This window comes from Passer domesticus, chromosome 1 (genome assembly GCF_036417665.1).
Source record: "Passer domesticus isolate bPasDom1 chromosome 1, bPasDom1.hap1, whole genome shotgun sequence".
NCBI classification, from domain to species: Eukaryota; Metazoa; Chordata; class Aves; order Passeriformes; family Passeridae; genus Passer; species Passer domesticus.
Genome location: NC_087474.1, coordinates 45,839,619 through 45,865,160, shown reverse-complemented (window position 1 = coordinate 45,865,160; position 25,542 = coordinate 45,839,619). Strand labels below are relative to the sequence as shown.

The 25,542-nt window shown below is 40.1% G+C and overlaps 1 protein-coding gene across 2 annotated transcripts in view; it reads right to left on the bottom strand.

Annotated features, from left to right (window-relative positions):
• Positions 1-25,542, bottom strand: part of NPSR1 (neuropeptide S receptor 1) — a 100,499-nt gene that overhangs the window by 6,961 nt on the left and 67,996 nt on the right. For both annotated transcript variants that reach the window (XM_064418069.1, XM_064418074.1), the window contains 3 exons: positions 13,410-13,513; positions 12,985-13,078; positions 8,239-8,440 (listed from right to left, as the gene is read on the bottom strand). In XM_064418069.1, the coding sequence (XP_064274139.1) occupies positions 8,239-8,440; positions 12,985-13,078; positions 13,410-13,513 (400 nt within the window). The remainder of the gene's footprint in view (positions 1-8,238; positions 8,441-12,984; positions 13,079-13,409; positions 13,514-25,542) is intronic.

The following is a 25,542-nucleotide window of genomic DNA, read 5'->3' as shown; positions in this document are numbered from 1 at the left end:
TTATGTGAAAAAGGTGCAACAAAGGACATAATTTTAGGGTATTTTATAGAGGCAAAAATGTGTCTTACTGTTATGTGGCTCATTTTTGTTATCAGAAGAGGCATTACACTCATTAGTCCTTTCAGACTGATATACGAGTCTTTGCTACAGCACCCTCAATTGCTAGACATGCTTGCCAAGGCAGAATTTGTGCTCAAAAAACTATGAAGGTTTGGAGGTTTCCCTTTCTGTGGAAGTTTGGGCCATCTGGTTTCCAGGCTTAGTAGGTGAGAGCTGTAAATTCAAGGTGCAGTCTGGGCTGTGCAGCCGAGCAGTCGCGTCCTTGCCCAGTGAGGGGTTTGCTTGTATCTACTGTGGACTACAACTTGCTCTCCTTAATCCCTTCAAAAGTCCAGCTTGGCTCCCAGCTGATTTGAACATTTTCCTTTATCTCCTGTTTTTTTTTCAAGAGCCTGTTTATTTAACAGCTCATACACTTGAAACTCAAGAGTTTCTTTGTACTTTTTACAGACAATGGTGGAAAATTCATGTACCATTTCTCCTTTGATTGTTCCAATGAATCAGAATGTATTATAATGATAATTGTTGTCATCTTAAAAATTTTTTCAGTTCACTCTTAAAAGTCCTGTTTCTATTTTCTTCCTAGCCTACTGTCTCTAGCCTGACCTCTTTATTTGCAGCTGAGACAATGTCCTCTCTGATGCAGATTTTCCTTTGTCGAGCAGGAAATATTCAGAGTTTCTTAAGCATCAGGACAAAGGAGTCTAACTCTGTAGTCAAAATATTCAGACTCCCTACTTTCGGCCAAATGCCATAAGGATTGAATTACGAAGCCAGGCTTCTCACTTGCTTTCCCTTTGACCCCAGAATTCCTGCCCTCTTGGCTGCAGAGTCTGGTAGGGGCATGTCTTTTGCCAGATACAGTTACATCATTTGTCTTCTCATTGGCATGTCACCTATGAGATTACATGCTGATTCATTTGAATCCTTAATTTTTAAAACTCCAGCTGTTTTCATCCAGCAGCTTATAAAGTGCTGCCACCATAGTGGATCTGTGTTGGCTGTTCTGCCTCTGTTCATCTTTCTTTTGTTTGTAGCTGAAGCCAGTGGAGCCTTCCTTATCAGGAGTGGACCAGAGGTGGTGTAAAGCTGCTCAGGGTGGGTGTCAGGAAAGTTTACATGCTAGGTAAACTTCTGAGCAATGCTTCTGCCAGCCACCATTATTCATTTATGATCTGATCTCTCTCAGACTCCAGTTCATAGTAGAACCCTCATAACCTAACCCTTTTTCTTTTTTCTTTTTTTTTTTTTTTTTCCCTAGCAAGGTTGACATGGAGCTGGGAAATCAGACTTCCCAGAAACAAGTTACTTAAAGCATAGGCTCATAACAGGCAACTGCATGTGTGTTTCAAAGCCACAGAAGTAAAAACAGGGCTCTTATGGAAGAGAAATATTTTTCTCATGAGGGAAAATCAGCTTTTTTCAGAACACATTTGTAGCTCCTTTCTTTCTTGTAAAAGGCAGCTGGAGGAGGATGCAGAGGTTGGTCAAATGTCAAAGAAATTCTCACTTGAAAAATGAAGTGGCAGATGAGCAAAGAGTAGCAGGGAACAGATGACAAACTGGTATTCAGAGGAGTGTTTGGAAATAGTCTGCACCATTCCAACCATATCCTAATTTCTGTTCCCTTTCTCTGGACTCTGAACTGCTCAGCCTTCACTGCCAAGATGTAAAAGCATGAGGTACACACAGCCACAAAGCTCTTTTTTTACCCCATGTGACACGCCTGCATGCTGCTTGTCCTTGTCTCCACTGAAAGCACTGGGAGATGTGATGTGCAGCTCTTGAGGTCCAGGTGTTGTCAGGCTTCTTTGTGTCTGTAAGTGCACAACGCATTGATCTTCCAGCCCAGGCTGTAGGTGAGAGGCAAATGAAAGGGTACAAAGGTGGAAAAGTCAAACCTGCATGGAAAATTCATCCAAGCTGTTCTGAAAAGTAGCTGCTCAGGCTTTGAAGACCACAGGATAGAAAGGACATGCTGTTGATCTGAAAACGTGATGATTTTTCTAACCCTGATAAAATGCATATCTTGAGAGGTGGGAGGGAAATACAAAAACATGGCTCACATTATGGGCATACCTCAGAAATAAAATTCTTTGCATCTCCAAAAACAATTTAGCTTGATCCAGATTCTAAAGGGTTAGGAGGCATGTTCATCATAGGCTGCTATTAGTTAATGGTGTTGTTTAATACGCCTCATTGGTAATTAGAACATTTTTTGTTCATTTAAATATAAAACTTATGGTTAGTCATACAAATGCAACTGTGAATAATCACACCCCATCTGTATTTTTAATTCATAGACCACTTTTTTTTTAATAGCAAAATTGGCTACTAAAAAAAATAGCCAATGGTTTTGGTAAAGCTATGTACAGATATTAACAATCATAAGTGTTATTGATCTGCCTGCTCTTTAAATGTAGATTTTTTTGAAATAAATAATTTCATTCTGATGGCGTCCCACGCAGCCTCAGTATTTTCTAGTAAAATGAGCCTTTACCATGGCAAAAGTGCACTTAAGCTCCCTTGTAATTACTTCTATTTATCATCCAGTATCGCCTATTTTTCCTTATGCTTTATTTGTGCAAAGTGATGTGGCTGCTTTGTTTTATGGCAGCTAATTTACAGTACTGTTTGTCTAAAGAGAAAAGTAACCTCATCTGAACAAACCAGAGATGGACAGATACTAGAATGTGTGTGCAAGAGCCAGGGTTTTTATTTAGAAATGGAAATTGCAAAAAGAATAGCCTCACTGAATCAAGTTCAAAAAATGACCTTTGGTATTTTTATTAATGGCATTTCTAGTCCCTTTATTTGATTTAATTCAGAAAAATATCTTTTATTTAATCTATTTTTTATTTCATTGCAATGCCTTGGGTTTAATTCCATATTTTTCCTTTTAGCTGATTTTGGTTTTTTTTTTTTCCCTCTTCTAATTATTTTTCAGCTGCTCCAAAGCAAATGTTCTCTTTGGAGTTCAGATTTTAAACAGCAGATGGATATCTTTTTCCTCTGTGCTTCAAGAGGAGCTTTAGCAGTTTTTTTTTTTAAAACATGAGTTTGCAATTATATTAAGTAAATGTCTATGTATTATATTTATAATATTAAAATATAAAAAATATATTTAGCAATCATGAATAGCAGCTAAAAAACTCTGAATTTCTGGATACTCAAGTGCCAGAACATAATTATGGTTTGGCACAGAGCAGCAATGCAGACTAGAAACACAGTAGCTCTTCTGTCTCCCCATCACAGGCTCTGAGGGGCCCAGGTGCAAATATTTGCAGGAGAGCAGTGTGTAATCATGATTTGAGCCATATTTAACCTCTGTTCAACAGTGCCCCAGAGGTTTTCAACAATCACAGATATCATTTGAGCTTTGCTTGGTGCGTTTCGGAAGAGGAGAAAAGGCTTAGGTTATAGCTGATGACACTTCTCCCAGAAGAGGAGAGAACTAATTACTGCAGGTTTCCTAATTACTTTTTTTAATCTTTCTGTGGTTTCATAGGCTGATAATATTAACTGCAGAACAAGTGGTAGAATAATGTAAATAAGAGGGAACGGGCCAAATTTTTAAGCACTGCATAGAAATGCCTGACTCAGGATCTGTGGTTCTTCTTGTACAACACCAAGACAGTGAGGACAAGGGAAGTTTTAATATGAAAAGAACAAATATTCTCCACTTCTTTCAGCTCTCAAAGGTATCCATACACTTGGGTTAAAAATACCAATCATAACTTTTCATTTTCATTATTCAGGTCTTGTTCATTGGTATTATAATCAGATAAAAAATCTTGCTGAAAAAAACACAAGTTCTTTGATAACTGATTGCTGATTCTCTAGTTGTGAAGAAGTGGTAGGAATAAACCTCAGAAGTATTAAGGTCTTTCAGGCTGTTGCAGTTTTCTTCATAAATTACCTTTCTATACATACATTTTTTTTTAAAAAGCAGGGGGTGAGGGGGAGAATGCTGTGCTCTTCTGGTTCATGTTTTGGCTTGGAATCTGTAGAGTTGCTTACACCACATCTGGGGTTTAGCTTGTCAGTGGAAGGGTTTTCCATGGTGAGCATAAGGTTATCAGCTAAATAATTCATTCCATGGGCTGCAGTGTTATGAATAACACAACTCCTGTGAGTTAGTTGAAGGCTGTCAGGAACACGTGAGATCAGCTCTACAGAGAGAGCTGAGGGCTGGATGGGAGAAGCTTAAAAGATGATGGTGTCTGAACTGTAACAAGTGAAAACAGCTCAGCCAAAGCAGCATATCTAGTGTGGAATTAACTCCTGCACCTGAAAAGTAAGATTTTATCCTTTGTATGCACTTCAGATGAATAGCACCAGAAAAAGTGCTGTCATCAGTGAACTGCTTTGCTCTAGAGGTTAGGTTTTCAGCAGATTCAGGCAGCAGAACTAATTAAGAATTAACTCTGCCAGCCAGTGTCCCACATTGCATCAGACACCTGCCATGCAGCTAAATCAGACTGCTCCAGCAGAGAAAATAAAGTAGCTGCACACACAAACAATATGAATTCTTGCAGAAAAGGTTTTATTTTTTTCTCTCTGTGCACAATGCCTTGCTTCCTCACAAAGTGTGGTGTATGACTTAGCTTCTGGCTTATATGTATTCATGGCTTCTTCTGCTGATCCTTGACCTTTCAGTTACACATTTATGGATCTTCTCTCCATTTTTATGTCGTGGAATTTTTAAATAACATTTTCGGCTAAAGGTCATTAAATTTAAAAAAATGCCTTCCTAAATTTATTAAATAACACCTTTCATTTTATAAATAATCTCTTGTCAGAGTAACACACCACTGGAACATATGTGATCTCTCTCACCCTTATGAAATAGCATCTTGTTTATCATCAAACCTCCTATGCATCAGAAAGTATTAGGTGGAACAAAACTTTTACAGAGAAACCAAATCCCTGGGGGTGTTAACAGCCACTGCTGTTCTTGAGCCACAAACTGCTTACCAGAGTATTTGTATGCTGCAGCCACATCAGGTGGATTAGCTTCAAACTCCTGGGCTGCCAATGATTTTTAAAGAAATAGATGTCACACCTTCAGGCTATGTTGCCAGATGTTTTACAGATATATCAGCTGGGAAGTTGCAACCTTCACTTTTATGCTTGAGACTTAAAAAAGTGTTCTAAAAAATATCCATTTCCTTCCAAATTGCATGGCTTTTTTCATAATGTCTATGCTGACCTTGCCCTGATGCTAATCCTCTTTTTCTGTGGTTTTAGACAATCCTCTCTGTTCTGAAGAAAAAGTATCACTGACAACTAGAAATAAATAAGCACAAAATAAATCCTTCCCTGCACCACTCCCCTTCCTTCCTTCCAGTGCCAGACACCACTTTGGATCTGTCAAAAATCTGACTTCTGCTGGCAAGGACACAGGAGCATTTGTGTTAATAAACACTGAAACAAGGAATGTTTCTGGGCATGTGATGGACACTGTGCTGCTCCTGGCTCCAAAACCAGTGGTTTTAGCTCCCGTCCTGCCATAAACTTCTTGTGTGAATGTTGCTTTAGGTTAAAGCCACAAAAATTTTAGTATGTTTTATTCATGTCTCAGATGTCAGGGCAATCTCATGAAATGCCAGTTTCACTGCCTTTCTCTTTCCCCTCATGTCTTCATCACCTTCTTGCTTTTGGGGATTTACTGTAAAGCAAGTCACAGAGCTGATCTGGTTTGAATATCTTTCTTTGGCAGGGAGGAGGGGAGCAAAATGTCAACAGCACCGAAATATTTATTGCTCTGTAGCTTGCCTTTTCTTGCCAAACAAGTATAGATGGCGTGTAAAAGGAGTGGCTAATCTGTAACAGAAACCATGCAAATCTGCATGCTAGAGTGTGAAAGAGATGTTTCCCACACCTGTGCAATGACTGGTAACTGGGCAGGCTGTGGGGTTTTTTTCCTGAAACACTTAAGATGCTGGCTAGAATTTCCCAACTGCTGCCTACTTGAGAAAGCTCATAAAAGAACCCCTTTCACAGTAACAGCCAGCCTCAAAATTTTCTGGTGCCATTTCTTTTCACTGTTAAATTGTCTTTTGTCAGTGCAGTGTATGTTTATTGTTTTTGCTGCTACTGCTGGGCTGCAGATCTACCACATTTTTATTTACATATTCCCAAGAATATTTTTTTTGTATATTGAAAGCCAGGCTGGCTTTCAGAGACAGGAAAACATGCAGACAAATGATCCCACCTAGGAAGGATAACTTGGGAGTAATTTTTCCTTTCTTCTCATCCTTTTCTTTAAGGAGAATATTCTTGATTTTTAAAAAATTATATCTATGCAATCTGGCACAAAAAACCTGAAGATTTAGTGAACTGACATGTTATGAGCAATGTGTAAAGATCATCCCTTCTCTCTAGGGAGCAACACTGGTCCATTTTGAATCTGTATCAAAAAGCAGCTAAATGAGTTCAAGCACCACATGGTTTTGATTCTATCAGAGATAAACTTGTTGCCATTGAAAGCTGCAGAACTTAGCCTCTGTGATAAAACAGTAATAAACTTCAAGGTTATGTAGTCAGTCCTGTCATCATCTAGAAGAGATCAGCCTCTGCCCACCCCACTCTCAGCCAGGGTACTAATGAGCAGGAAGCTGAGGGAGACTCATGGCTCATCACTTGTTGGAAAAGCAGGTGGACCAAGAGATAAATGCAAGGGACATTGCAAAAATAGTTCTTCTCTCAGAGTCCAAGCAGCACCAAATTATGGGGGGGAAAAAGGAGTCCCAGCAAGTCTTGCTTGCTGCTGACAAGGAGAGATGGACACCAAGAAATACGATTGTAACCTTGCCAGTGAAAGAAAAATAATGGCTCTGAGAACTGTCACTGACCCTGGCAGCATTTTGAAGCAGTTAGTATTGTTGGCTGGGGGCTATGTACAAATCACAAATGGGACAGAACTGGTAGGAACCTGTCTTGAGCTGTTTGTTTTTCCAGCATCAGTCTCATTGCTTGGTTATGACAATGGGAAGACGTCATCAGTTCAGGCAGCAGACCAAGAACTTAATGTTACAACTTACTTAAAAAGTTTTTTTACTAATTACACAAAGCAAAAGCATATTGACAGTAGTTCTATCTAATCACTATAAGCACACGTACTTTTGGTTAAACAATGCTTGCTTATTTTGAATACAATACTTGCTTGTAAGCCTTAAAACACAATGCACAGAGCTCCATTATTAAGCTTAGAACTTCTTCATATCTCACTAGATATACTTTTCTGCAGCTTAGGGAGTTATTCTAGACAAGCATTAATACACAGACCATTGTTCTATTTGTCCTTACTTTTCTACTTCTTACATAATTTTTCTGCTGGCCAATCTTATGGCTACTGTTTAGCTCTAATCATAGTTTTGTCTCTGAGGCTTGCTTTTTGCAGCTTTTTAAAACTCTTTATGGATTCCCACAGTTAGGAAGCCTCACTGCCCTTCCACATCTAGTTTTGACTGCTCTTTTGCATTGGTGGCTGCTCATGGCTAGCTACCTTCTGTTTCACAGCAGCTAATGGCAGTGCTCTAGAGAGAGGCTGACCACTAAGCACAGTCTGTGATATTGATTGACCTCAGTTTAATACACTTTCTCCAGATTGTGATTTGAGGCAAATCAGTCTCAAATATCTGCAGCTTAGGTTTCCTATTACAAAAGAGGAGGAAGTACATTTGTTCATATTTTAGGAGTAGTTGACAACTTCAGCGCTTGGAGATTTTTTTCCAATCCTGTTGAAGGAATCCTTGTTGAGTACTGTGAAGCTTAAGAGCACTTCAAGTTAATTTTAGTTTAATTAGTGTTAAGTGCAGTTTCCTGTTCTTCTATTAAAATTATCTTTAATAATGGATAAAAATTATCTGTAATAATGGATAAATATTCATACTGGGTTTATAAAGATATCTTTCAAGACTGAAGCTGTGGAGATAAGTGGACACACTTAGAGATTTGTTCCTTTTTTCAGAAAAAATGTTTCTGGCTGTTAATACCACACAGAGAACACCCAGGGCAAGTACAATGACCTGTGTATTATGTGATAGAAACCAAAACAGCTATGCAGCAGGTATGGAAAAGAAATTGTAATGAATGACTAGAAATTAAAGCATTAAGCTGATTGCAGACTTGACAGCATTCACCACACATTTGCTGACTGGGGTTCAGACTTACCTGATAATGATCAGAGGAATGAAATACACCAGGAAAGCCACAACTGTCATGTAGGGGATCCAGTAGGAGTCATCAGGCCAGAGAGCCCAGCACTGCACTTCCCCGTTGGAGAGCTGCCGTTTCCCAAAAATAATCAGAGTGGGTATGGAAAACAGGAAGGAAAGGCTCCAGGCCACTCCAATAAGCACTTTTGCCTGCCTTTCTGTGTAACAGAGTCAAACAGACAGTGTCAGTGGGGTTGTTGGTGCCCGTGAACCCTTGCAGCATTATTGACAGAAAGGCAGGGAGGAGAAGAACTTCTGTGAAGAAAGGGAATTTTAGGCTGCAGCCGGCTGGTGCGGAAAAGGCTTCAAAGGAGAAAAAGGATTTAATCTCTTTCTCATGATAAATTGTCATGCCATTAGGAGCTTGAATTTTGCAAGTTTTATTTAAGGATGCTTAGAGCCTGTTGAATCTGAAACACTATGAGAAAGGCACTGGTCCGGGTCAGCAAGTCAGAAACATGAAATGCAAATGGTACCTCTATGCCACCGAGAGAACATCACTTATGGATGTGAAGGACCTCAGACCTGCCCTACTGCATGACTACTGAGGCACCTTGAAGTGAGAAAGATTGCAGAACATTTCCTATGAGGAAAAAGAAAATGCCTCAGTTCAGGATCAGAACAAGACTGCACAACTAGCTGCCTTTAACTCCATCTGCAACTTCGCTGACCCAAAGAAACATGGGCCTGAAGAGCCTGGGCATCTCCTGCCCTTCTCTGTATGATGGTGGGGATGAAATTTAGCTCCTGCTGATGAACACACGCCATGCCAAGAGTGGACTGCAAACCACGAGACAGGGCAGATGGCAACGCTCAAGTGCCCAGCCCTGTTTTATCTACTGCAAAATACAGGAACTGGGACATCCTGCTGGACTTCATGGTGAAGAAGAGGAGCTAAAGGATCCCAAAAGCTCCATCAGGTTTGGGTTACTGCATCCTCTTGATTTCTGGCCACTGTCAATAGAGGAAAAGAAAGTGGGAAACAAAATGATGTCTGGTGGCACCCATGAGATTTTGCAGATATCAATGGGTTGGAGCAGAAAGTTCCAAGGCTTTAATTTTCAAAAACCTGCATCTTCTGGCTAAAATCCAGTTAGCTCTAGCTGAAAAGTGTGGGGGAAATGGGCTTATCCGCGGAGTACCCATGATGATCAGTGACACTTATTCCTCCTCAGCCAGATTGCAAGAGGAACATATGGGGACAGATTTTTTTCTTTTTCATCTGGGAGCTTTAGTGTTCAAATACTTTATTGTCCTAAAAAACACCCGGGGTTGTGTGTGAAATAGAAAACCACTTTAAATTATGCATATCAAGAAGAATGTCTTTCCTCCTTGAAGCTCAAAGAGCAATACAAAAGCATGTGGGCGAAACATTCAAAAAGTAATTTTATGCTTTATAAAACATCAGTTGCAAATACTCAGTTATCCTGCTCATTTTTAAATGCTACCCACATTCAGGAAAGTATGGTCTTGCTAATCTAGGGCTTAAGGGAACTCTGATGACATCTGCGTAAGTGAGAGGGTTAGATTAAGGCTATAAATATTGTACAGGCAAAAGAGAACTGTGAAATTTCCCAAAGCATAACAGAATAAACTTAGCAAAAGGAATATTAAAAACAAATTTCAAAAAATATTTCCTCACAGAAAGGGCATTTCAAATGTGGCTAACTACTTACATTGCAACCATGCAAGCTTCAGTGTTTTTCTAACTAAAAAAGATCAGAGCTGGAAAAGAAACCCTATTTTTTTGTACTGCATATTGAACAGAACTGGGCAATTTGGGTTGAACAAGAGAGATATTTATTTGTGTTTTATAACACTTTTCCTGTAATGTTGATTTATTTTTATTTTTAAATGTCCCTTGAATTTGGTAGAATATAGCCTTGCTAGTCTAAAGGGCTTTACAGGGCACTGATAGGTAAGCAGATTTTTGTCTTGTTGGAATAATGTTAATTTTCTGCCTCACCAGCAGGGCTTTTTTTATGCTCCATTTTTAATAGTTGCTCTAATATGCTCAAAATGCCAGCAAATCCCATAACTAGAGCTGTATCGGTTATGAATGAAATCAAACAAATAACTTTTGAAATACAATATTCTATTGAACCAGTCTGAGCATTTTCCTTGAGAGCTTTTCAAACTGTGGTGGCCAAGGCTAACTCCCAGGGCTGGAGTGGGAATCTCAGCTGTGAGCTCTGGCTCTGACTCTCCTAAAAGACGTTTCCTTGTGACTGTCCCCTTTATCTGCTCCCCCCATCCCTGCACTGTGGCAATGGGTTTGAGTAGATCTCTCTGCTCCCAGCAATGTGGGACAGGGGGACACCTCTTGGAAGAAACTTTGCTTCCTGCCATCAAGAATGTCAATGCAGTGCAATCCTTTGATAAATTGAGTGCCACATTAAAATTAGGTTTTAAATCCAGAGAGAGCAGAGCTGTTCCAGAATCTCAGTTTCAGCACTGTTTTCATCCCAAAGCCACACAAGGATCACTTTACACCTTTTTGGGTTTTGTCATTTTCTTGAGCAGTTCTTTTTTCACCTGTTGTTTATTTGCATGTTGTTTGCATATACCTTTCCAACATGATGAAATATTCATAAAATATTTTTTGCTATAACTTCTCAGTTTCTTTTCTTTTTGATCTTTATTTTACAATTTTTTCTTAATACTCTTTTCGTTGCAGAATTAGGCGTCCTAATAAAAGCTTTAGGATTAAAAGGTGTATTTCTTTCCCATACTGCAATTTCTCTGGTCGTTTATGTATTTGAGAAGTATAAAATATTCAGCTGTTGAAGTTTGTTTTCTTAAAAACCATGCAAAGAACAGCTCATTGCAAATACTTTTTAATAAGACTTGAGGCTAGTAACTTAACCACAATTTAAAAAAATTGTTTGACATTTTCAAAGTGGAATGTTTGACTTTTTTTTTTTTCTAAAATGATATTTCAAAGCTACATGGAAACATAATTTTCCAAATCAATAAGAAGAAAGAACTGTTTTGTTTCTTGATTGAAGAAGCTGGGGGGATGAGTGTTTCATTTTGCAAAGAAATTTGCCACAGGTTGACTCAGAACTATTCATGAAGTTCCTCTGTGTCATCACCAATGACAAAGATTTGTAAATCTCTTTGTTCTCAATCTGTAGAATAGCTAAGAGGGCATTTCAAAAGCGTCCCACACGGCACCTCTGCAAGGAATATCTGGGTGCAAAAGGTGATTATTTTATATACATTCCAGAAAGTTGCTATGTTAAATATACCTCTCTAGAGCCTTCTTTTGGATTTACAGCTCTCTTCCTTTTTCCTTTGAACATGCTCTTTGCTTGTGCATCAGTGTGTAGCCAGGCCTTGTAAGAGGCAGATGGGTTTTGTCAGTGTTCTCTCTGCTTGTGACCTTTTTCCCCTGACCAGAGCTGCACCCAACTGATGATTTTGCTACTCTCAACTGGTCCAACATCTGCTTTTCTCTGGTTTAAAAAAAAATCAACCAAAAAGCCTTTATGGTCTAGGTATAGGAAATGGGATTTTAAAAAGGCTTTTATGAAGATTTCAAGTGATTTTTCATGGGTTCTTTTTCAACTTCAAAGTGTTTTTCAAAGATTACCCATCAAATTCTTTACTATACCCAGGCAGTAATTTAACAAGCACTGCTTTTCCTGTACCATGAATGAATAAGAAATGCCAGCGGGTCCGTCGCAGAGCTCATCCTGCTCAGCCAGCAGGTTTATGAGCCCCTGCCCTGCCTGGTTCATGAGCCCTCCTGAAGGAGCTGTAGAGCGATGCCACCCCTCCCAAACCCCGCTGGGAAAACCTTGATATCCATCTCCCTGCTCTGAAAGACTTGATCTTCATGCTGGGGAATATAAAGCTAAATTTCACACGAGGTTTTGAAGCTTTCAGACCTTAACATCTGCCAAAGCTGCACCACTGTCTCAGCTGTCATTGACTCTCAGGTTTTTAAGGCCAGGAAAGAGCATTAATCTGATCCCCTGAACAGAGCCGTCTGGCAAAAGCCACCATTACTCCAAAACAAGAATGATATTTGCATCTGATTAAAGCACATCCTCCAGACCTCACTGTTCTTCTTCTTCCCCACCTGCAATTTCTGTTTCTTCACTCAGTGCAATGTACTTAACACCCCACTTTGGCTCTGTGGGAAAGAAATAATTTTGTTTAAACTGTACTGCTGAGGCCAGGACATATCTGAGTGCTGCAAAAAAAAAAACCCTGAAACCAAACAAACAGAGGAAATTATAAGAAACAGTAGATATCCAAACTTATATGCTATCTGTTTTGAAGACATATCAAACTGTTGTGTGAATTCTCAGTACGCACTCCATCCAAATTATTTTTAATGTGAATAAATAGACAGTATAGATGTTGCAGCTCCTACAGTCAGTGTAGTGGAACAAGGGACAGTTTTTGCCTATTAAAACATTCTAAAAGTGCTGGAATATAATGAAAACCTTATACTTTTTAAAATGTCATTTCATTCTTTGCTAACACAATACTTATAAGAACTGCTGAGGGCTAAGTGGAGTTTAATAAATCTTGAAACCACAGCTACTTCGTCCTTTGGAAAACTGCAACAGAGTTCAAATGTAGCTAGAGCAGGAATGAATAATTCATAGCAACAAGGTTAAGAAGTCTGAGAACTAAAAAATTATCCAATAATGTCTACAGCAATAACAAGGTACTGAAATTCTCCTACCTCCTTGCAAGAACTTCATGGGGTAAACTATGGCATGATACCGGTCTATGCTTAGTGACACGAGGACGTAAGTGGACGCATAGAGAAGGACCACCTGGGGCAGAAAGTATAACAAGACAACAGTTGAGACACATCTATTGCAGAAGGTGATGTCAGTGAGAACTCTGAACTGGGAATATTTCAAAACTTACTGAAAAAAAAAAAAAAAGAAAAAAAAAAAAAGGGACCCCCACCTCCTTGTATATTCACCCAGGTATTTTTGCTTTTTCCTGTCCACAAAATTTGAAATATTTAATATGCTTTAATGTGTATGACCTTTAAATGAACATTTTCAACATTTAGCACTTTTGTTACTAGAAAAAATTCTACACAGCGTTTTTGTCAGAGTTTACTGCTGTGAGGGCACAAAGCAGGAGTTTTCATACCTGGAAGTAGCGAACGACCCTGCAAACGATATCAGGGGCCATAAAATCTCCAGTGTAGCGCCAAATGATGTCAGTCATTATGTTGATGAGTCCTGTGAATGAATCTACAAAGAAATTAAGTGAATAAGCACTGGAAGAAGCAAATACGTGGCTTCAGGTGAACCACAGAGGCAGGTAGGACCCTCGGGATGGATCAGCTCCCCGTCCTAGGGGCAGTCAGGCCATGACCACTCAGCCCAGTATGCCAGAGGAGCTGGGAAAGCCACAGAAAACACCTCATAATTAGTATCTAAGTGTGTCAGCTTGATTACAGCTGTGACAAATACTGAACCACTAAAAGTCCTCTATTCTTTATCTGTTATTTCACTTTAAAAAGTCTCCTGCTAAATCACCTGGAGTGGCAACCAAATGCTGCTAAAGATAGCGGAAATTCTGTCAGGAGTTAATTTGTGAACTTAATTAATTAATGACTAACTGTGCCTTGTCAGCTTGAAGTTAACCTACTTATGCCTGTACTTTTATATTTGCCAAATAAAATATACCTCAGGCTATTTCTTCTTTTTTCTTCTTTTTTTTCTCCTGCAATAAAATCTAAAGAGATATTCCAGCCTTTGTTCTGTTTCTTATTGAACAAGTGAGTGCTCACAGAGATGCAAGTTTTACAAATGAATCATAAGAACTGGTACTCCTGTTTTAAACAGGGGTAATATTGAGTTTTGTCTTTAAAACCATCTTCTCTCACTTGGACAAGATAAATGTTTTCAGTGCAGTCCATGGAAGAAAAGGTGCACCAGTCCAATGTCCTGCCACTTCACGTAACGTGTCATGTTGCTCTTCTTGCACAGATTACCACAAAGGGAGAAAAAGATAGGAAAACTTTTCATGCAATTTTTCAGGACAAAATCAAAGTATATGAAGAAACAGCTTCAGTCTATATTAAAATAAATAAATAAACAAAGTGTTTCATTTTGCTGCCACCATTTTACACATTCAAAACCCATCACTAAAGTTTAGTGTGATAAAGATATTTTAACCCCCATATCAGAATTTGATTTGAAATTCATGCCTTTGGAAACAAGATATTTCAACAATTTAAAAAAATGTTTTGAGAAATAAACAGTTTGGGACACTATTTCCAAGCAAATAGGCGTGTGTTTTGCAAAATAGATTTCTTCTAAGCCCTTTGAAATTCCAGAAATTCCAGATATTTCTAGTTGGAAATTGAGATTTCAGCTTAATGTTTCACAAAAAGCAACCTGTTTTGCTTCACTGGAAAATCAGGGTTATTTTTTCTGTATCAGCAGTCCTTTATCTCCTCATTTTCTTCTTTCATTTATCTTCTTCTTCAAGGCTTAGTGCAAAATTAAATTAGTGTAACTACATCGCCTCCCTCCTTATGACTGCTGTTCAATTAATGCTGCCTTGCTCTTTATTCTCACAGCATTTCCCAGCCCCATTTTCTCTCTCTTTTCTCTTCCCCTGCCTCCAGAGAGAGGCTGGATCAGAGACAATCTCCAGAAGGAAGTCTGTGGTTTGAAACATTATGTTAAATATTGTCCATTGATTAGGGGGATGGGGTAAGGAATGATTGCTCCTCTGATGAGTACAGTGGCTTTAAGACTTTACTGAAAAGACTGTAGGTATATAATTAAGGTGGTCTTTGAAAGAACCACACAGTTTAAGTGTTTCGGAAAGTGAAATGCATCCTCCAGCAGTGGTTCCAACCGATCCCTTTCTCTTTCCCTTTCTTTACTCCTGAATTATTGATTCATATTCTCTCTCTCTACAGTAATGAAATATATATTGCTTCAAAGTATTACACATCAATAGAGCTTCACCTCAGGGCATCCTCCGGCTTTTGATGGTCTGAGCATCTGCCAAGCAGGTGCTAAATCAGGGTTCAGCTTTCCTCAGGAGGGGGAGGGAGCAGAGGCTGCCCTCCCTCCTGCCAATCTCAGTGCTCTGAAGAGGAAAGGGAGGGAGAAAGGACGACACCTCAGCACCTCGGCTGTCTCCTCATTCTCCTCTTCTCACGGCTAGCTTCCTATCTCTCTTCAATGCATCAGAGTCCTTCAGAGGTGCATGTGCAGCTGTGGTGGGAGATGGGACAGCATGCTGGTGGTTTCCTTCAGGTTAAGCAATTTGGCAGTCCCAGACAACACACTTTCAGCTTATACCCACGTCAGCTTTTTAGTTTGCATCAGGAGTGTGATTTTTAACCTGTGATGAAGATCCACAGGGAAATGAACCTTTGTTTGGCTGGTGCTCAGCCCAAAAGTGCTCTCCTGGGCTGCCCTCCATGCATCCCACACCATGCAGCTACCAGCCAGTGCTCAGGCTCAGGAACCATGGCAAAGTTTATGCAGCAGAAGCAGATCTCTCTCCAGAAATACAGAATGTGGATATCAGCTCTGTCTTTTCCATGCTACAGGTCTCTACCCACTGTGTGTCATTACCTACAAATATATCTATAGCCTTAAGTACTTCAGGAGCTTTAAAGACAACTCAGAATTGTCATTCCCTTGAGAGCCATTGAGTGAGGTTTTTCAGGTGACTGCAGAGGCTTTTAAATAAGGCTTAAACTTCACAGGTTTTTTGTGCTGGCAGCCTCAGCTCCTCTCCCCCAGCAGTATGTTTTAAGAGCTCCCTGTGCTGAATTTCAGAATTGCCGTGGAGGGTTTGGCATGAGCCTCCAAGCACGTGCCCCTGAACACAACACACACGTGTGAACCAAAGCCAATGCACCCAGCTGCCTGTGTGGGCCAAATTTAGTCAGATTTCTCAATGTCCTTTAATTATAGAAACATTCTCCCACTCAATGCCCTCATGCCCTCCTCAGGTTTTAGAAATATCTCTTGTCTTTTCAATCCTAAAAGTACCAGACTAACTTTTCTCAGAGTATCCTTCAGTCCTATGCTGCCTGCTCCAGAGGGTGTTTCTTACCCCATCTCTGCAAAGGAGCAGGCTCTCTCAGTATGACCACACATGTCTCGAGGATTTGTCCTGCAGATTTTCCATAGGGCCACCAAATAAATAATGTGCTTTGTGCTGATGATCACACAGCATGAAGGGAAAATGCAGCAAACCTACAAATTCTGACAAAGGATTGCTATAAATTCTCCAGAGACACAAGTACCTAGTGCAGAGCTTTATTAGTGATTTAGACACGAAATGTGCTGCTCATTAATCTGTTCTCTTATGCTCATCACACCTTCAATAACTAGACTTTATGTTTTTCACACCTTCACAGCAGTTTTTCTTACAAGCCTCCTTTTGCACAAAGCCCTAACATGCCAGCACTATAAACCTGGTACAGAGATAATGAATTGCCAGCAGACCTTTTGCCACTGGTAGATGAATCCTTCTCACCCTTGTATCATCTCAGATGCAATTATACCATGACCACAGCATCTGGAAATCCTCATTTGCCATGTAATTTGAATTGCTGTAGTAGAGGTCAGTGCATGGAAGTCAGCTGGTTTCAGCAATGATCTCAGCAGATCACACCTTCTCTGGCTGCTTTTGGCAAGCTTGCACCTCAAACTGTGTCACTGGATTGCATCATTGCCATCCTAAGTGGTGAATGTCAGGTACACAAAGCTGACATAGCCAATACCTTGCTCTAAACCTCAGTGTCCTCATTACTTCGAGTATCCTCACCACTCCTTACACAGCTGGTGACTCAAATGTTAGATACTGGTGTTCTTCCACTGATGAATGCTCCTGGGCCAAACAGCACCAAGATAATTTCTGAAAACTGTCCTAAACAGCCTTCACTCACAGCTGTGTACAAGCTTGTCATTGCCACTGCCTTCTTGACAGTCTTCTGAAATGTTTTACTAAGCAGCGGTGTGTTTACTGTGGGACTGTGCCAGCATTGCTAGGCAACAGTGGGGTTATAGACCCGTTTAATTACTCAGAAAAATAGGCAGAAATTCAATTAATGAAATATATTCTCTTCTGATACAAAATAAAGATGCCAGCAAGTGATAATTTGTGACTTTTAAGCCAAATGTATATTCAAAGAAGGATAAAGATGAAACAATTCCTTGCTGAAGAGAGAACATGGCACTAGTATGATAGGAAGGGAAAAAGTTTGCTCTTGAGGGAGAGTGGATTTTCTATAAACAAATATAAAAGAAAAAAATCCATGAGATTTTAATAATAAAAAAGTAGAGGGTGGTAGGGAGTAAAGATGTCTTTGCCTGGGCAGAGGGAGGGAAGAGCAGCTTTGTGGGGTTTGTGCAACTGGACAGATCTGCAAACCTTTATCTGCCTCCTCTCTGTTGCCGCCATGGCCACAGCCAGTCCTCAAAGGCAGAACTAGTGTCTGCCATTACAAACCTGTCAGCATTTCAAAATGCAGTATTTTTAGACAGCATTTATCAAAAAGGCCAAGAAAATGCCTGTTGTTCCCAGAGGAGACTGAAACATGCTGAATATAGAGCTACAGCATCTGTCATTGGGAAATATGTCAGGTACTGAAACAACCTGTGAAAATCCTGGGTCCTAAAGGCCAACATAACCCAGGTTTCCATCATTTTAGCAAAATGCCTTTGAATTCTTTTACGGGCATGAATGACTGCAGGCATTGCCTCTATACTTTTGAACCCAGGAACCACTTGGGTCAGGAGGTGATGGCAGTAGCTTGGGTAGTGGGTACTGCCTCATATGACTGATCTCAGATATGTAAAAAACAAATCACTGCCCTTGGAGGGACAAATCTGAATGTCAGATTGCTGTTGGTGTGAGAGAAACAAATTTTTGTGTCAAAAAGCCCTCCACAGAGAAAGAAGTTCATTATACAAAGCAAAGGGAGGTAATTAGCAATGTGGCTTGGGAATAGACAGGTTACAACTGTCTCAGATAATATGTTCACAGAAATTCATTGATGTGATGGTATTGCCAAAAGGATGTACCTGTGCAGGCTTTAGGATATTCCTTTTGTTACAACTAAGGAGGTTCAAACAAAAATCTGCACTAGCAAGTCTACAAGAAAATATCTCTATCATTTTATTATTACTACTGACACTACTCTTCCCTCAAGACACTTACACTGAGAATGAAAGTCTTTTCTGTCAGAAGAGGAGAGCAGATTGCTGGTAAGCTGTGATGGGTTAAAAAGCTCCACAAGTCATCTCAGCTGCAGTTTCATTTTCCCCTGACGAGAACAGTTCTATTAAGTTAGATGTGGTGATCCATGACTTCTTGGTGAAGCCGTGCCTCTTACTAAAATACCATCTCTCTTTTCATGTCTCTTACAGAGTGATGCCCTTTTAACGAGGTATATTTTGTTCTGCTTCGTAAACAGCACCAAACTGCACAAGGCAACACAACATTTTGTAAGGCAAGACAAAGGGTGCAAGCTCCTGGTCAGGACTGAGCATTTCATGTAGCTCATTTTTTTGGACCTCGTGATGTACATTCCCATCACCCACTACTCCCCAAGGAGTGTTTCCTCTGGAAGCATCAGAAGCAGCAGTTCACTAACACCTGCCTGCAACAGAGTGATAGACCCTTAAAACCAAAAGTGGCTTCATTGCCCTATGACCAAACTAATGTTCTGTCCATGATTTTTGAACTGATGAGGCAGCCACTGCTCTCTGACCTTGCTGCTCTGTATCACACTTTATGTGCTGTCAGCTAACCAGAGTCCGTGCTGTGAACTTGCCTTGCAAGTTAGCAAAACCCATATCTGATACTTCGACAGCTATTGCAGTGGGTGCAAGAAATTTAAATTAGGTGTTATTAGCGTCCTGGTGGTTGGCTTTAGTACAAGCACAGGGCAGAGAGAGCAGGAGAAGCTGCCCTACCTCCTGCAAACACCCCTCCAGCTCATTTTCTCCTGCTCTTCACATAGTCTGTGCTTTCCACTGAAAATTTCACAGATGGCTTTGCAACTATTTACTGCACTAGAAATAATTTTATAATCACATTTCCTAAAAAAATATACCCTGCTCTCTGGTCTCATTCAGGACCTGATAGTGAAATAGGTTGAATCCCTGCTCTGGGCATCTGTAGGACAAGATATTTACAGGATAGTTATAAGATGCCTTTTCAAATTATGAAATTTTAGCTCTTTAAATGCTGAGCCATGAGATCCTGGTGTGTGGCCCCTCCATGCAGTCATGGTGCAGCAAGGGGCTGCATGTGGAGCAGGGTGGGTGCAGGGGGCCTGGGTGCAAGGGTTGTCCTCATGCTTTGACAACTTATTCCTCCTTTTCACAACCCCTCTAGGTGCATTGATTTGAGTTTATGGTGGTTTGCAGCCCCTTGCTCCAGCACTGCAGAGTGTCTGGGCACCATGCTGGAGGCAGGGCCAATAGGGAGGATGGTTGACAACCCCAGGAGCTGCCATGAATCTGCCAATCCTGATTTTAACTATTTTAGAAGTGTTGATATGAAGCAGATGTGATTTTGCTTATGCAGTGCAAGGATCCCAGCTCTCTGCCAGAGAATCTCTGGCAAAGGGACAGAAAGTGTGAACCAAAATGTGGGGTGCACTAGGTTTTTGTGGGGAATGAGCAAGGACACCCACAAGCACTTTGTTCCATTGTGGTGCCTGCATTGGAGCACACATTTTGCATTGGAGCAGCAGTTCTGCCACAGGTACTAACAATGTGTACTGGGCTGCTCTTGGGCATTTTATCCTTCAAGCCTGGCAGCCTGGAACAGAACACCAAATGTAATGTATGAAGTAAAACCCGATTGAAAATTGTCAAGAGAAAACCTGCTCAATTGACCTGTTAAAGCTATGTGGAATTTTTTTTTTTTTTTTTGTGGCAGAAGTGGTGCTTTCTTTCTCTTTCTGGCTCATTGGAAGTGACAGGAAATTTTGTTGAACTGTGTGAGCACCCAATTTATTTGTTTCATTTCTTATATTTCTGCTCTGAGATCCACTTTCTCATGAGATGAGGCAGGCCCTGTTAGGCTAGATGTAAAGGATGGATGCAGAGATGCCCCAGCCTCACTCCATAGCTCATCCAGCTTGAAAAACGAAGGGCTGAGAAAAGCATATATTGCACAGTACCAACCTCTTAAGAAACAGCACTTACAAAAGACCTGGAGATCAGGCCTCCAGGAATTAAAATGTAACATGCCCTGCCATTGTGAAAGGCATTCAGGTTTTGTTTAATTTGCCTTTATTAACATATCTCTTCCTACCACACCTTTGCTCTGGGGATAGAGCTGTACTGATCCAGCAGTTCTGCCAAGAAGGAGCACGGCACCCACCAAAAGAGGGCAGGATAACAGGAACAGCAGCAGCACATCAAATACAGTGGAGGGCAGGGTGGGAAAAACAGAGGGCTTTGTCTCATTATTCAGAAAAACTGGTTCCTCCCACAAAGTTGAAGAAATTACTGGAGAATGGTTTCCTTGTAAAACCAAGATGTATTATGAACCAGTCAGAAGAGTAAAGGCAAGTAATTTTCATTCAGATGCCTCCTTCTTCAGACCCCTGAAGATCCTGCGGTTTGGGATTGGCAGTTGCCCTTAGGGGGAATATGCAGGGGCAGATGAAGTTGGCGATAATTCTGAATCCTAGGATAAAGTTTCCTCTTCCCATCTTGTGTTACTTGCACATAGATGAGACCAATTTCTACTAGATGAGATATTATTTTGTTGCATGCACTTGCTCAGTGGTTCATTCTGTGTAAAGAGAATATGTCTCGGTGTAAATGCAGAAGACACACTCCTGTGGATCAATTTGTCTTACTTAAACACAGAAAAACATGGATATGCCTCCTCAAAAGACAAAGAAATCACACTGTTTGTAATTCATTGTTGCTGTATATATTTCAAGTGGTGCCTATACTTGCAGTGTTTTCCTGAAAAAAATTACCTTCTGAGATACCAAGTACCAAACAATTCAATTTTTAATTATTTGCTTCCCCAACATCCTGCACATACATCCTTCTATTTTTTCTGAATCCTTTGTACTGATCCTTTTTCCAACTCTTTTCCTCAAGTATTTGAAAGACAGCAGGTTTATATCGTGGTTACAACAGAAACTGTGTGACTATTCTCATCTAAAAATGTGGACCATCCTGGGAGTATTTTCTGTTGGTGTATCTCAGGCACCCAGGTCACTATAGTCATTGATTACCCACACTTCTTCCAGCACTGCCTTAGTTGGCTCACATATTGTTGATGCAGATAATTTAATTTAAGTAGGAGTGGTAAGGGTAAAGCCTTCTTTCTTCCCTCACAGCAAACTGTAAATCAGACTCCCATGGTGCTCAAGCAGTGACATTGCATGCTGCAGCTCAATTTTTGTTGAAGTTTAGGCTTTCCTTTACAGAATAGTAGAATAGTGTTCCTTCCCATTTCTGTATCTGCTTTGTCTCCCCTGGTGTTTGCTCATAGCGTGAACAAAAGCACACTAGTTAGTTTCATTGGCAAATTCCTATGTAAAATCACCATGTGGAAAAGGCAGATCAGGCAAACGCACACTGAGCTGTTTTCCATTAAATATGCTGCAGTGCCAGAACAGGCTGAAAATTCATTACATGTGGTCTGGATCTCAGTCCTGCAATTGAGCTGAACATGGCCAAAATGGACTTCTAAGCATTTGGTCTTAATAGAGCAACTAGGTCTTTGTAGGGCCACATGATATCTTTGACCTGAATTCAATAAATCCTGCTAATCATTTGTAAACATTTGGTAACCAGCTAGGCAATGGAGTTAAAGGAAGTGCCTCTCCAGAGAAAACCTGTAAAACACGTGAACGTGAGTTGGACATACTGGCAGGTGATGAACTACCACATGAAAATGTTGGATGTGTCGTCTACAGCCCTTGCAAAGATGGGTAAAACGAAATGTGTCAGTGTATTGTTAGTGACACAAAGACAATCTAAGTAAATAAATACCGCTGCTTTAATATGCAAGAGGGGAATAGAAAAACCCTGATCTTCTCAATGTAACTTTAGTGCATGCAAAGGCTATTTCCAGCATAATTTTCGTTCGATTGCAACTGGATGTGCTGCAGTACTGATGATGGACTAAAAGGTGCTAACGATGTATTTGTACTTTTGATGTCAAAAGTTTAAAGTCATGTCTTTTAATGGGAGCTAATGAGATCCTAAGTGATGATTCCAGGTAAAGTGTAGTCATTATGGCCATGCTATTGGCAGCACCACGCTTGTGCAATCCTGTTTCTCAGCATTTACTGCTGGCACGTGAAGAAAGGTAGCAAACTCCACACACCTACCTATATTTAACAATAGAAGTCAAACTCTCATGCAGAGTAACTGTAAAATAAATGTCATCTATGCCAGGTGACAATCCTGTCTGGATATCCATCAGGGAATCAAACAGGAATCCATAAAATTTAGAGGTAATGCTTTCCAAGTAATTCAGAAGGAAATCCATTTCTCCTCTTAATGCTGAAATGTTGGACCCAGAGGATTATACAATTTATCTGCCAAGCACCTTTTATTAAAAACAAAACCAAAAACAAACATAACACAACTGTCATTAGGATTTGAATGTCTGAAACAGGCTGAAGATAGGAAAGCCATAATCAGTCCTTCAGGACCACATAACAATTCTGTAGCTGTCAAAACAAGAATTAAGGCTTCCTACAAACTGACATAAATTGGCACAGCAAAAGCTGACTGCTGCTGATGTAAAAAATGCATGGTTCATTTCCTTGACTGTCAAGTGTATCTACAAAACATATTCAGGACCACCATTGGGCCACAGGAAAGGCTATCAAATAACCTTCCTAAGGTTACCAAAACAAGCTTCCTAAACCATCCTTATGTCTGGTTTTGCTTTGGAGCCCCACAGAAAACCCTGAGTTCACTTCTTGCCCTTCATGTTTCCCTGTGACTCATTACGTGCAACAAGAATAAAACCCCACCTGTTCTAGCACTCCGCCTTGTTTGAAAAATGTGGTGTTTTGAAGAAAGTAATTTATGAAAAGAGGCATTAAACAGGACCATTGTTTTTGCAGCCAGACTTAGAGATGCTACTGCTCCATTTTCACAAACTGTGTTACTGATATGAATAAAGGCTGTGCCTGCACACACCATGTCTGGACTGTGGCACTGCATGGAGCTGGCACATCAGATGTTGTCAGTGTGGCCAGCTCAGACCTCTCTGACTCCTTCCTTGGGTTCCCAAAGGGTTTAGCCTGAGACCGATATGAGGGCACAAAAAACCTCCAAGACCTACACAAAGCTTTGCTATAATGGACTCAAAGTCCCCCACCACTGTCAAAAGTATTTGGATTGCATCTGAATTTTAGTTTAAGGGCTAAACCAGCCAACCAGAAGCTGTGACAATGTTGCAATCACAGGCCAAAACTGAAACCCCTGCATGCTAAAATCATAAAAGACATTAGTTTTTTCAAAATGTCTGGCTTTTTTTCCTGACCAAAAATGCATGAAAATCTTTGAGATTAATAACCAGATATTTGGATTTCCCCTGCAGGTAATTCACTGAGATTGATTGACTATAAAGATGTGTAAACAACAACTCTAATTGGAAAGCTAAAATCAATTGACTTGTGCCTTTTCCACATCCTGTCAGTCAACATCCTAGCAAAGTACTTCTGAAATTGGAATGTCTTCCCAAATGATGAATTAATATGAAGTTTTGTGTTTATTTAAAATTCACACCGAAAATGCAACTGTGGAGAAAAATTAATGAAGATCCAAGTATGCTTATCTACATCTGAAGCAATGAATGGTCAAGAAAGGGATGTGAATATTTTTACAAACATCTTAGAATCATAGAATTATTTAGGTTGGAAACAATCTTTGTGATGAATAAATGGTGTAATATGAAGAATTTATAACCACTATCATTTCAAGAACATTTTCTGCAAGGCGCAGAAAATGTATTAGGGAAATATTGTTAGCTGAAAACAATGCTAACCTACCAAAGCACTCATATTGAAAATGTACTTGGTATACTAATGAGTGAGTGTTTAAGGATTTGGAAATAGAGTTGAAAATGAAAAACTCTATCTTGCAGGAGTCCATTCATTTGTAACATTTCAGAATGATCAAATTAGTCTTGAGCAAGAGCAAAACATTTTGTTTGTGATAGTATCTGCATACAAAGAGGTCCAATAGAACTCAAAACCATTTCCTTTTACAAATCCTTTCAAATTCACATTGACATGATAAACCTTGTAAGTGGAGCACAGAGTTACTTAAAAGTATACCTTCAAGGGGCATGGTTTTGGAAGCACGGCTTTGTTTTTCCTACAATCTTGTTGAATTGATTTTTTCCAGTCTATTTGTATTAGCTGAGCAGAGGATTCGCAGAAATGCAATTGTGTATTGTAATTTGACTTTGATCACAGTAATTTTCTTTCTTGAGTCTCCCAAGCAGTCTTCTAGAAACTACAGCAGTAATGGTATGCAGCAGTGGATATTGAACTGCTTGCAAGCCACTCAGGCAGCTCATAAAAAACATTATTAAAAGGCAAATGCCCTTTGTGCTCATAACTTCTAAAGTACACAAGCTGAAGTGCTCTAATACTTTTAATGCATTTTAATATTTTGAGATGTGCTCTCTTGGAGTTGGTGTCGTGGCTTTCCAGCTGACAGCTTTGTGCTCTCCTGCCAGTCACCGTGGTCTGGTTTGACTCTGACTCTCCCTCCAGTCCAAGAAGTCAGGAGTCTGAGCGTGGTTTGCTGGGAAGCTCAGTGACTGGCAGGTGGCACATGCATTCTTTCTGGAGTAATCTCATCTCCTACAGAAGGAGCCTTTCCAGAGTATCCTGAACCATTTCCCTTCTACTTATGAGTGTTCTCCCAAACCATGGAGGCTCTGGAGATGCTCAGTCCTGCAAAGGTGCTTTGGCTCACCTGCTAATGTGAATTGGTTCCCAAGGTAAGAGTTCTGGAGACCTGCAAAGGCCACAGAGGACAAGAGTGTGTGTGCCCATGTGCTTTGTGTGTGCTTTACCAGGCAGAATAATAAAGGAACCATTTTAAAGATAATCCTGATGTTCACTGAGAAAGTGGCATAGTGCTTTATTTTCTGGCTGCATTAAATAGCAATCTTCCCATCTCCTTGCCTGGCAACATCCATGAATATTATGTTCAGACATAATATTGAGACATATGTTTTCTCCTTTATGTGATGAAATGGGACCATGTCTGAGGATGTGCTT